The following is a 13,524-nucleotide window of genomic DNA, read 5'->3' as shown; positions in this document are numbered from 1 at the left end:
CTTATGGAACATTACGAGGTTATTACTTATATGCCATATGCCACTTATTTTGTTGTTGCTAATAATTGAGTAAGTTAAATCCAACCATAAAAACTGCACCTCAAGATTCTTTTTATAACTATTAAAAAAATTAAGTTGCTTATCTCCAGTCAGATTCACTGAAAAACAAACTAAAGCAATTTCATCCCCCGGTTTAAGGGCAGGTCTAAAATGGGTTCAAGCCCACTAAATCTACCTTGGGAACTCATCACACCTGATGGCTGGCTGATGATGGATCTCTCATGTTTTGAATGCACAATAAATTCTCAAATTTAAATTAAAAAATCTATACAATTATCCATATTTTCAATAAGAATAAAAAATAGGTAACTGTAAAAATAATTGTTACTCTTTTTTATTCTTTCCTTTTCCCAGAATTATAAGGCTGAGGTATAGAAATATAAGAACCAAGCAAAAGAATTTTGCCATTTGGGTGTTAAGCAATTGCAGAAGTGGGAGCAAGCATCTCCAGTAGCTGAGCATGTATATTGCCATTTGTTACCAGAAAACCACCTGATGGGTATAAAACCCTTCTTTCAGTTTGATCTGCTCCAAAATCAATGTCCATTCCTTCCCAGTCACTCACCTGATCACAAGGTATTAATTATTAGATTCACACACAAATTTGCGGCTCTGAGTTATATATCACAAGTTCTGCAATAGTTCAAAATGCAGAAAAAAAAAAATTACGTATGCCAAGAGAAGAAGCAAGATTAGGCAAAATAATAGCAATGAGTCTTCGGCTAAACCAACAATATTTACGGCGAGAATGGGAGAAAAGGGACAAGGAACATCTAAGCATGTCAATTTTTTATTCTACACTTGTGGACAAGACATGAACCCAACACCAATTTAGTGTGTTATTGTTTTATAGTGGGTTGTAACTTGTATTTGGATTGACACAATTTTGACATCACAGAATTAAATATGAATATTTAAAATTATTATTGTCTTATGTTTACATGTCATCTTAATAAAAAGGGATAAGATCCAAATTTGCCCCATCGTTATTAGGAATTGCAAATTTGCCCTTAACGTACGAAATGATGCAATTTTACTCTTACTTAATGAAAAGTTTGAATAGACTAATCTGATTGCTATTCGACTACCACAATGGATCTTCTAAACAAGTTTCTCGATAAACTGAAGCAGTTTCTTGCTTTTTGGCAGATTGTTTATAAATGTTTTACATTTTAGAAAGTTTTTTGTGATTAATCTATATCTAGCATTTTGGCATGTTGTTTGTAAGCGTGTTAGTAACAAAATAACTATTTTATACATAATTTATGTTTGAAACATCTCATATGACAATCAAACAACGAGTCAAATAACACTAAACCTCTCTGTTTTAAATTTTTTTATTATGTATGGTAAAATTGATCTTATTTGGAACGTCGGATATAAAAATTGCACCATTTTGGATATTCGGGGTAAAATTGCACTTTCCCAAAAACGATAGGGACAAATATACACGTGACCTGTGAACACATTACATGAACCCAACATAAATTTTCAGTCAAACTTTTGGATGGTCAGAGTTAGGCCCTGTTCTTTATCACTTAATTTTAGTAACAATCAGTTCAGTTCAGTTCAATTCAGTTCAATTCAATTCAATTCAATTCAGTTTCAGCATTCAGTTTCAGTAATTTATCATTATTTATTATATTATCATTATTTATATATAATTTATTATAATAATTATTATTATTTATCTATAATTTATCATTATTTATTATTATTATTATTTATAGTTTATCATTATCTATAAATTAGATAAAAGTCAAGAAATGATAGTTTATTAAAGTATATATGGTTTAATAAAAAAAATAAAACTAAAGTATGCATCCATATTTAAAAATTAGGAATTGCATCCATATTATGAATTATTTCTCAAATTTATCCAATTTATCAATATTAGGGATAAAATTCACCATTTTAGACGTTAGAGGTAAAATTACTTCTGACCCAAAACGTTATTTTTGCACTTTAACCCTTAATTAAAATAAAAAGTTAAGAGTTTGTATTCATATGAAGATTTGTATTTAATTTCATAGGCTTTAAATTATATATAAATTTGTGTTTGTATGTAATTAGTATTTTTAATTTAAATTAGACTTATTTTTATTTAATTTCATAGGCTTTTATCGAGCCAAGATTTTATCATCCCGGGCTTTTATTTGATATTCAATTTAGTTTTATCTTTAATAATATATTTATTTATTATTGATATTATTAAATTTATTAGAACCATTATTATTATTATACGTTCATTAATGTCCAATATTATCATGAAAATTATTTTAAAAGTCTAATATCATCATTATTGTTAAGTTCGGTTAAGTTCGGTAGCATTCAGATAAGTTCAGTAGCATTCAGTTAAGTTCAGTATTCAGTTAAATTCAGTTCAGTATTCAGCAGTATTAAGTTCAGTTCAGTTCAGTTCAATTCAGTTCAGTTTTTTTCAGCGATAAAGAACAGAGCCTTAACCTACTAATCCAAAAATGACATATTTAAAAGTATTACTATATGCTCCTGTATTTTTAATAATGTCATCATTAACAAAGGCAGTAAAATCATATGTGACTCTCAAACACGACACAAAAATGATATTAACCATGATTTTTTTTAGATTGGGTTAGGATTAACTCATTTGACACAAATCCAACAATGGAGGCAACCCACTTACACGAATTGACACCCCTAGACTTTAACTAATCACAAATACAGCAAGGTAGACAATAAGGTTTTTCATGAAGAATTCTATAAAGAGGCTGATGAGGAATCTCGTACCTTTCCTCCTGCTTCATGCACACATATTATGCCAACAGCATGATCCCAAGCCTACAGTAGATATGGTAAGGAATTAAGTGATGCCAAAACATTTCTTGCAACTTATTTGCATTAAATGAACACCGCACCTGGAGGATTTTCGTATCTCTTGCTGCTTGAATGTAGACCGATGCCCTACCAGAAGCTACCATTAGATACTTGCTTAGACTGCATCCAAAAATAATTCCATCATGTAAATGCTACATGGACTGTTAATCCAGAACCTTGGCGTATTTGTACTCTTTTCGTCATACATAAGGAGAAAACGTAAAAAGATGGGATGCACTTAAATATGCACTATCACAATCAAATGCACTAATCAACGGGTTAATTCACTGTCAACTAGAGATATTTCTTGTTGATTTGCAAGAAGTATTCAATTTTGCCTGTTAATGCCCACCAGTGGGCTTAAGTTCAGAAACACATACAGATATGTTTACTTCGTCAATTGCATTTTGCAGCAGTCCGGTGGGGCAAAGTTCAATGCAAGTTTACCTCTATAATTACAAAGACTTTTGAGTCTATTTCATGTCCCAATGGTAATGGCATCTTGTAAATGCTTCAACATCAAGCAGTTCGAAAAGCAAAATTACTCGGTGCGACTCAATGTTCCTGTTGCAGGCTCTATTAATGTGTAGAAATATACAAGTTTTTTTGGACATCTCAACATGCAAAAGGAAAAGATAGGATGATGCAGAAACTCAACAACTGAGAATTGAAGGCAGAATTTTAAACGTATATGCCAAACAAAGAGTCAAACCATGTGAAAGTCATTGTCACACCTCTATACATGTCCTTTGGTTTATCACTTTATCTAGGTTTGGAACAGAAAAAGAAATGTTTATCACTATTCACCACAGGAAACAGAAACATAACTAATGCCAGACAGAAAACTTTGTCAAAATTGAATAATACATCTGTTAAAGCAATGAAAGCACTAGTTCACACAGCTCATATAGCTCAAGAAGTTAAGATAACAAATAAAGCCAAACCTTCCACAGCACATGGACAAAAGAAGAATTTCTTTATCACCAACACTTTCAGGATCATATGTTGCATTATATAGAGCAGAAAGTGGCAATCCCTCCCACACTTGGCTCTCTGTAGTACAAACGCGTGCTTTAGGCACCGAATGACATCTATCAACAATGCATTTGGTCCAACCATCTTGAGCTTTGGCTGATCTATCTAATATATCTAATAGCTCCCTTGTCCAAGTTCCGCAGCCAACATGAGACACCATAACAATTCCAAATTTGGACATTATGTTTTCATGTCCTTGGCCATTAGATGAGGAATTGTAGGAAATATCATCCACCCAGTTGGGGCAGCCCATGACACCTAATACAATCTCTCCTTCCACTACAAGAGCCAAACCTACCTGAATATCAGTACATATGTTAACTATTTAACCAGCAGGGGAAAAAGGGAAGATATCTTACTAAAAGCAAATGCATATTAGAAACTAGTGATATAAAGTAAAGCATAGAGGAAACGGATTTTAGGGTGAAATAGAATTTGTGCTTCAGGCAATCTGGTTTTAGGATGAATTGGTCAAACAGAAGAGAAAGCCTCTCATCCATATGCAATGTTTAGTTAAAGCCTCTTTCATCTAAACCCAGATCACAACTTACAAATTTTTTTACCAAATAAACCCCATTCGCTAATCTGGCAATATATAATAATGTAGCAATATAGTACTGACTACAGAGACTAATTTTGGTAATGGCTTGACATTTTCTACATCATTGGTCAATCATCATTGCAGGTCGTTACTCCCACTTTCACCACTCCGTGTGAGTCAATAAACACTCTTACTTGGCCAACAATCACCAGCCCCAGTGTCCATTAAAAAAATGTTTTTTTTGGCTGGAAATAATCTTTAAAAAGAGTACATCTCTTAATTCACCATAAAATCATTGCTGCTATATTCATGAGACTATTGCCTTTATCCACCGTCTACTCTCAACATCATCCATCAAGTGGTTGTACTGTATCATTATTTCTCACTGCTCAGCTAGATACACATGCAACTCCAATTGCAAATATTGGATACATAAGAGGAGGATTTATTTTGGAAGGTTGGAGATATTGGAGATACATTAAATCAGATATTATGATATATAGTCGATTGGATTTAAGCTGGTGATTGTGGTGGAGCATAAAGATTACTGTTGATTTTTGTGACTTATTGCTGCATGTTATTTTTAATTTTAAATAGTCATATATCAGTTTTGATTTTCTTGTTTATTAGTTCTGATTTTCTTGCTGATTTTTAGGAAGATTTTTATGCTACTTTTTAGGCCTTTTTTACTCTCCTGTAACTGTGTTTTAGCAGTGTAAAATTGCACATCATATTTCAATAAATTAAAAGGCTCTTCCCTTCCATATCAAAAATCAATCGTATATCTCTACAATTCTAACAAATTGGTATCAGAGCTTTATTGATTTAAAGGGATCTGTGAAAATTCGAAAACCCTAGAAAACAAAATACAACCAAAAACACAACCACAACCACAAACACAAACACAAAAGATGGATTCAGATTTTTCTTTCTCTTCTTCGATGTCACCTCCGTTATTTGACGGAACCAATTATCAAATGTGGGCTGTGAAGATGGAAGCCTACCTCGATGCCCATGATTTATGGGAAGCTGTGGAGAATGTTTATGAAGTTCCTGATTTATCTGAAAATCCAACAATGGCTCAAATAAAAGCTCATAAAGAGAAGAAGCTCAGAAAATCGAAATCCAGATCGATTTTGTTCACTGCTGTCTCATCTGTTATTTTTAACAGGATAATGACGTTAAAGAAGATCAAAGGGATGCAAGCTATCAACCTGATTCGGGAATTCGAATTACAAAGGATGAAGGAGACGGAGACCATCCAGGAGTATGCAGATAAGCTTCTTGGCATTGCCAATAAAGTGAAACTCCTCGGTACTGATTTCTCTGATTCAAGAATTATTCAAAAAATTCTTGTTACCATTCCAGAGAAATTTGAAGCAACTATCAGTTCTCTTGAAAACTCAAGAGATCTAACAAACATCACATTGACGGAATTATTGAGTGCACTCCAGGCACAAGAACTGAGAAGGCTTATAAGGAAAGAAGGTTCTGTAGAAGGAGCTTTGCTGGCCAAAACTCAAAACAATTATGGTGGCAAGAACAAGAAGAACAGGAACTTCAAGGCAGGAAACTCGAGCAGCAACAATACCAGTAGTGGTAACAAAAACTTTCAGAATTTTCCACCATGTCCTAATTGTAAGAAAACAAATCATCTGCAGAAGTACTGTTGGTGGAGGCCAGATGTAACATGCAACAAGTGTGGACAATTAGGACATGTGGAGAAAATCTGTAAGTCTTCACAACAACAAGGGAAAGCAAAAGCTGCTATTGAACAAATTGATGAAGAAGAGCTTTTCGTAGTATCGTGTCTTACTACTTCAAGCTTAGCAGAAAGTTGGCTGATTGATAGTGGTTGTACGAACCACATGACTTATGATCGAGATTTGTTCAAAGAACTTGATACAAACTACACTACCAAAGTCAGAATCGGAAATGGAGAGAAAATATCTGTAGCAGGAAAGGGAACCGTAGCAATCAAAGGCTGCACAGGTTTGAAACTAATTTCAGATGTTCTTTATGTTCCTGAAATTGATCAGTTATTGGAAAGAGGCTGTAAAGTTCTCTTTGAAGACAAAAGTTGCTTGATTAAAGATTCAAATGGAGTAGAGCAGTTCAGAATTCAAATGAAAGGCAAGAGCTTTGCTTTGAATTTGATTGGAGAAGAACAAATTGTTGTGCACCAGGTTGAAGACAATACAATGCTTTGGCATAAAAGGTTGGGGCATTTCCACCATAATGCTCTGCTTTATTTGAAAAGACATAATCTTGTACAAGGGCTACCTAAATTAGAAGAAGAATTATCTGAATGTGCTGCTTGTCAATACGGCAAACAAATAAGGTTGCCTTTCCCAGTAGGCAAGTCTTGGAGAGCATCGAGTAAGCTGCAATTGGTGCATACAGATGTTGGAGGACCTCTACCAACACCATCTTTGAATGGCAGTAAGTATTATATTGCTTTCATTGATGATTATACAAGGATGTGCTGGATTTATTTTATGAAAGTTAAAGCTGAGGTTGCTGACATCTTTTTCAAGTTCAAAACTTGGGTGGAAACTCAAAGTGGCATAAAATTGCAGATATTACGTTCTGATAATGGAACGGAATATACATCAAAAAAGTTCAGCAAATTTTGTGAAGATGCAGGTGTAGAACATCAATTTACAGCTCCTTACACCCCACAGCAAAACGGGGTTGTGGAGCGCAAAAATAGAACAATCTTGGAGATGACGAGATGCTTGCTTCATGACAAAGATCTTCCAAAGAAATTATGGGCAGAGGCAGCAAGCACTGCAGTTTTTTTGCTAAACAGATTGCCATCTAAAGCCATTTCAGAAAAAACTCCATTTGAGGCTTGGTATGGTTTCAAGCCAAAGATGTTGCACTTGAAAGTTTTTGGTTGTTTGTGTTTCTGTTACATTCCTCGGGTTAAGAGAGACAAACTTGATTAAAAGGCTCTTCCCTTCCATATCAAAAATCAATCGTATATCTCTACAATTCTAACAAATACCAAGGTGGTGATTAGGCCAAGACAATGTATTGAAACTTATTGCTGTATAGAACAATTTTATTTTTGCCACATCAATATCCAAACTAATTTATATATAGCCAGAATAATACATCAACAACTTGAATTTATATGGTCTACAAATAGAAGTTGTGAACTAGGATAAAAAAATGCAATAAAAAAAAGCAGGGTCTTAGTTGAAATTTTGCATAATGCGGTAGACTGGTAAGGGGGTTTCCAAATATATTTGAACTTAGAAAATGGATAGCTCCTTGGGGTTATAAGCTTTGGTACTCAGGAAAGGATAAGGGTAGAAATGGAGTAGGTATTCTTATTGATAGGGAGTATATTAATGAGGTAGTAGCGGTGTCTAGGAAGAGCGATAGAATTATGAGTGTTAAGCTAGTGATAGGGGATGAGGTTGTGAATGTCATTAGTGCATATGCGCCACAAATAGGATTAGATGTGTCTATAAGACAAGCTTTTTGGGATGACTTAGAGGAAGTGATGCAACAGGTTCCTAGGGATGAAAAAATGGTACTAGGGGGTGATCTCAATGGACACGTGGGTTCTAGGCGAGATGGGTTTGAGAGTGTTCATGGAGGGTATGGTTTTGGAGATAAGAATGAAGCAGGAAATGATATTTTGGATTTCACATCAACCTATGACTTGAGTATCATGAACACATGGTTTATGAAGAGAACATCCCACTTAGTGACTTATCGGAGTGGCGGTAATGCGAGCCAAATTGACTTCTTAGTAAGGAGTGCTTGGAGAAAGAGTTATATTGATTGTAAGGTGATCCCTGGTGAGAGTACGACAACCCAACATAGAGTAGTGGTGCTAGATTTTCGAAGTAGGAAATGTATAAGAAAACAAACACCTCAAGTAGAGACTAAGATTAAGTGGTGGAAATTGCAAGGGGAGAATCAACAAAAATTTGTGGATGAGATGACCAAAAAAGATATTTGGACTTGCAATATGGATTCAGATATAGATTCGATATGGAATAAGATGGAGCATAGTATAAGGGAAGTAGTGAAGGAAGTTCTAGGGGAATCTAAAGGTAGCATGCCACCGGGTAAGGACACATCTTGGTGGACAGAAGAAGTACGACAAGCAGTAAAGAGTAAGAGAGAATCCTATAAACTATTGGGGAAATGTAGGAGTGACGAGAACTACGAAAAATACAAAGAGGCTAAAAGGGAAGTCAAGAAGGTCATACGAGATGCTAGAGCAAAGGTGAATCGGGATCTGTATACAAGATTGGATACGAAAGAAGGAGACATATATAGAATTGCTCGGATGAGAGATAGGAAGACGCGAGATCTCGGAAAAGTTAAATGTGTGAAGGATGTGGACCAGAAAGTCCTAGTTGGAGATAAGGATATCAAGGAACGATGAATGTCCTATTTTGATGACTTATTTAATGGAGATCGCCAACAAGATGTTGGTGATATAAGTATCCATCGCGATATGATAAATCATGAATGCCTGCGGAGAATTCAAAAGGGTGAAGTCAAAATGGCATTAAGTAAGATGAAGTTGAAGAAAGCAGTAGGACCTGATGGCATCCCTATTGAGATTTGGAGATGTTTGGGAGAAAGAGGAATCGAATGGTTGACGATGTTCTTCAACAAAATTTGGAGAAACAATAAGATGCCATCAGAATGGAGGAAAAGTACCTTAATCCCTTTGTTTATACAAAGGCGATGTCCAAGATTGTGCCAACTATCGGGGAATCAAATTAATGAGTCACACTGAAACTTTGGGAGCGAGTGATCGAACAAAGGCTAAGGAGGACGGTGAAGATCTCGGAAAACCAGTTTGGCTTTATGCCGGGAAGATCAACTATGGAAGCCATCCATCTAATGAGACAATTAATGGAGCACTATCGAAATAAGAAGAAAGACTTGCATATGGTTTTCATTGACATGGAGAAAGCATATGATAAGGTACCAAGGGAAGTACTTTGGTGGGCCTTGATAAGGAAAGGCATTTCGCGGAAATATATTGACATCATAAAGGACATGTACGAGGGAGTATGCACGAGTGTACGAACTAGTGTTGGGAAGACTGAAGAGTTTCCTATTACGATTGGAGTGCATCAAGGTTCCGCACTAAGCCCATTTCTTTTTGCCATCGTTATGGATGAACTAACAAGTTCACTTCAAGATGGTATACCATGGTGCATGCTGTTTGCAGATGATATTGTGTTGGTTGATGAGACGAAAGAAGGAGTGGAGATGAAGTTGGAACTATGGAGACAAACTCTAGAATCTAGAGGCTTTAAGTTGAGTCGAAGTAAGACAGAATATTTGGAGTGTAAGTTTAGCGGCCGTAGGAGTAGGGAGGCAGAGACAATCACCCTAGATGGGAGAGTTGTTCAGGCCTCGGATTGCTTCCGGTATTTAGGATCTATTATCCAAACGGATGGAGAAGTAGATGGAGATGTTGCTCATAGGATTAAAGCTGGTTGGTCGAAGTGGAAGAGTGCTACGGGTTTCCTTTGTGATCCCGGCATGCCTAATAGATTGAAGGGAAAATTCTACCGGACGGCAATTAGACCAGCATTATTATATGGTACAGAGTGTTGGGCAGTGAAACACTGCCACATCCATAAGATGTCGGTGGCGGAGATGCGTATGTTGAGATGGATGTGTGGTCATACGAGAAAGGACCGGGTGCGTAATGAAATAATTAGGACAAAAGTAGGGGTCACATCTATTGAGAATAAAATGAGAGAAAACCGACTAAGGTGGTTTGGCCATGTGAGACGTAGAGCGCTTGATGCGCCGGTTAGGAGAACCGAAGAGTGGCAAAGGGATGTAGTGGTGAGGGGTAGGGGAAGATCTAAGCAAACTTGGAGGAGGGTGATCGAGAGTGATATGAGTTTATTGGGAGTTGAGGAAAATATGGTAGTGGATAGGAAGGAGTGGAGGGAGCGAATCTGTGTCGCTGACACGACTTGATTTTCGCGGTTTTATATGATGGTTCATGTTAGCCGACCCCGAATCATTTCGGGACTAAGGTTTTGTTGTTGTTGTTATTGTTGTAGAAAATGGATACAGGACACTGAAATCTTATTTAAAATACATTTCTGCTTAGCACTTTTTTTCTTTGCAGCCATAAGGATGCTAGAATAACCAAAATCGTCCTTAAAAATTCAATAAAACTTCTCCAACGAAAAATAAGAATAAAATAACAAAAGAAATGAAGGTACCACATACAGAGCCCTATTTCCTTTGACAAAACCCTTAGTCCCATCAATTGGATCTAGTACCTGCATTGAATCCATAGACCATGTCACAAAGAAAGAGGTATAATTCCTATAGGAAAGCTTTATGGAAATATAAACTCTGTCCATAGATAGCAAACAGTAATGTGGAACCAAAAGATGACAATTACAACTTCACTTCACAGAAAACAGATTACTTAAGCTTTACTTACCCAATACGTGGCTGGTTTTGTACAATAAACAGTGGCATTCTTCCCCCCTCTGTCAATTGCTTCCAGGACATCCTCATCTTCCAGTGGTTTATTATTAGCGCTCACTTTATCAGTAACCACAGTTACCACAGCATCTACCAGATTATTTGCTCGTATATATCCAGAATCCTCTTCAGCCACCAGGGGAATAGAAGGGAACGATTTACTCAGCTCTGTCAAACAAATGTAAAAGAAGAATTTTGGTTCCTGGAAAATTAAGATACTTATTTACTTAAGCATCCCATCAAAGCAATAGATAAGCAGCCAGTGTTGCCAGTCTTTGGTTTTATGTTACATTTATTTTGATTTTAATTTATACGAGAGAAGCCCTTGGACAGGTACAAAGAAATAAAGTAGGAATGCATCAGATTGGCAGTCTACTCAATGAAAAGTTAATGAACTAGCTAAATCCAACCCTAGTCCTGATCTGAGATATCAATAGTAACTGTAATCCACTGAAATAACATAATTAAGGCTTACCACAAGAAATATGCTGCTACAGCAGGTTGAAAATAATTAGCTTAATAACATTATTACAGTATCATTAACAAGAAGTTGTACTGCTGCATCAAAGGCATTTTCAACCTCTGGATCTTTTAAATCCTTTGTCATAGGCTTAATAGTGCACAAGTAACATAATACTTGATCGGTTAATGGAAACAACATAGCCCAAGTGCAGGCCAGATTACACAAGTAATCTATCACTAAATTCACCTCAAATAGTGTTACACAACGAGATTTCATCTAAGAATTACTTGAAATTTTAAGATTGTCCAACAAGCTTAAAAGAACATGAATTTATACCTTTTATCTTTAATCACTTAAAAACTTGTTCTTCTCCCAAAATGAAAGAAACAAATAAGAATATTATCATCTAGTACTGAACAAATTACAAGTTTCGCTAGTTTGTTGCACAAAAGCCACATGCTTAATTTAATCAGCAATGATCAAACTCAAAATAATAATCTCTGTTAAGAAAGCACAAATCCATAAAGCATCTACAAACTATAAAATGAACACCATACATGAAAATTTACCAAAACTAGAAATTAATTTTAGCTTTGACTATAATTACCTAAGCTGATCAGAGCCTGCACACCAAAATCCGCAACAGTAACTGGAGTTTCATCGTTCTTCTCAAGTACCCGACCTTCCGTAGCAAACAGAGATCGTTGCACCTAACAATCACCATTACATACAAAATTTCAATTTCAATTTGAACAATGACTAATAAACAGAGTCGTCATTAGTTTAGTTGCATTTTCTCACATTAAGCAAAGTCAAACACGAGTAATAGCAAGAAAAGAAAATGACACTTACATCGACGCAAAGACTACAAGCTCTCTCCACAGCATCGATTGCAGCTTCTAGCTCTCTGTGATACTTGGCCTTGTAATTTGGAAATGGAAGACTTGACCTGGAATTTTTTGTCATTGAAGGTATAAAACAAGAAGTAAAATAAAATTACGATTCCGGCAATTTTGAGGAGGAGGAAGAATCGCGTGGAGTAACCTTACAGGAGAGAATCGAGGACGACGAGGTGTAGAGGGAGAAGGAAGACGGCGATAGTGGACGGCGGTGGAGAATTGTGAAGCGGAACGGAGAAGATCCATTGGAGGGAAAGTGAGAGTGGTTGGTAGTTGCTCTTCCTTTCCTTTCACAAAGGATGGATTTGGCATGCGCGAAAACACTCATTATTATATATTGGGTGAGTACTTGGCGTTGAATTAATGGCGGATTGGATGGTGGAAAAAGAATGTTGATGCTTCAGTTATCCAATTACAAACTCAAAAAATAATGGAGAGCTAGAAAGAAAGCTACATATTTGTATTGTATTGTTCTTCTTAATTTGAATACAAAAGAAAGAATCTGTTTATAGGTAATGAATAATGGAACACAGGGAAACATGTTTTAAAAACATGATGGGGAGTTTAACGAATTGATAATTAAATCATTCGGATTGGTCTGACGGTATAACACTATAAATAATCTATATAATATAGTATAAGATCCAAAAATACCCTTACCGGGTATTTGTTTGAAGGGATATAGGAGGTGGGATAGGGATAAAAAACACGAGATAAGTTATCTCGTGTTTGTTCGAGAGATAGAAGAGTGAGACGGACGAGGGATAAACTTCTTATCCCTCAAATCTTATACCCAGGAGGGGGTGGTATAAGGAGGTGGTATAAGCTTTTGCGATTTTAATAGGATAGAAAAGTCCATCTTATCCCTCAAATTAATGTTACGTAGTTTAAATAAGGTTAAAATAGTAAAATGTATTATTTTATTCTCATCCCTATCTCACGTACCAAACATTGAATAATAATTCTCGACTATTATATTTTTATCCTTATTCCAACTATTTATCTTTATCTCTATCCCAACATTTATCTCTATCCTAGAATACCAAACGCTCCGTTAGCGTTTATATTCAGAACCAATTTTACTAAACGTCTAAAATGACGTTGTCAAGTTGTGTCAATTTCAAACATTATTATAAAATACAGATAATTTTTTCTTTATTCTGCGTTAA

The 13,524-nt window shown here is 35.7% G+C and overlaps 1 protein-coding gene across 1 annotated transcript; it reads right to left on the bottom strand.

The window, feature by feature from the left end:
* Window positions 1–284: 284 nt before the first annotated feature.
* Window positions 285–12,773, bottom strand: LOC136232789 (putative 3'(2'),5'-bisphosphate nucleotidase, mitochondrial). The gene is made up of 9 exons (XM_066022204.1): window positions 12,501–12,773; window positions 12,309–12,405; window positions 12,064–12,166; window positions 10,950–11,161; window positions 10,723–10,782; window positions 3,861–4,249; window positions 2,958–3,036; window positions 2,830–2,880; window positions 285–625 (listed from the first exon to the last, which is right to left on the bottom strand). Exons 1-9 carry the CDS (start codon window positions 12,665–12,667, stop codon window positions 476–478), a joined length of 1,308 nt encoding a protein of 435 aa, XP_065878276.1. The 5' UTR covers window positions 12,668–12,773; the 3' UTR covers window positions 285–475.
* Between the last annotated feature and the right edge of the window lie 751 nt (window positions 12,774–13,524).

This window comes from Euphorbia lathyris, chromosome 6 (assembly GCF_963576675.1).
Source record: "Euphorbia lathyris chromosome 6, ddEupLath1.1, whole genome shotgun sequence".
Lineage (NCBI taxonomy): Eukaryota > Viridiplantae > Streptophyta > Magnoliopsida > Malpighiales > Euphorbiaceae > Euphorbia > Euphorbia lathyris.
The sequence above is the reverse complement of the archived record's forward strand: the minus strand, read 5'-3'. Positions and strand labels throughout refer to the sequence as shown.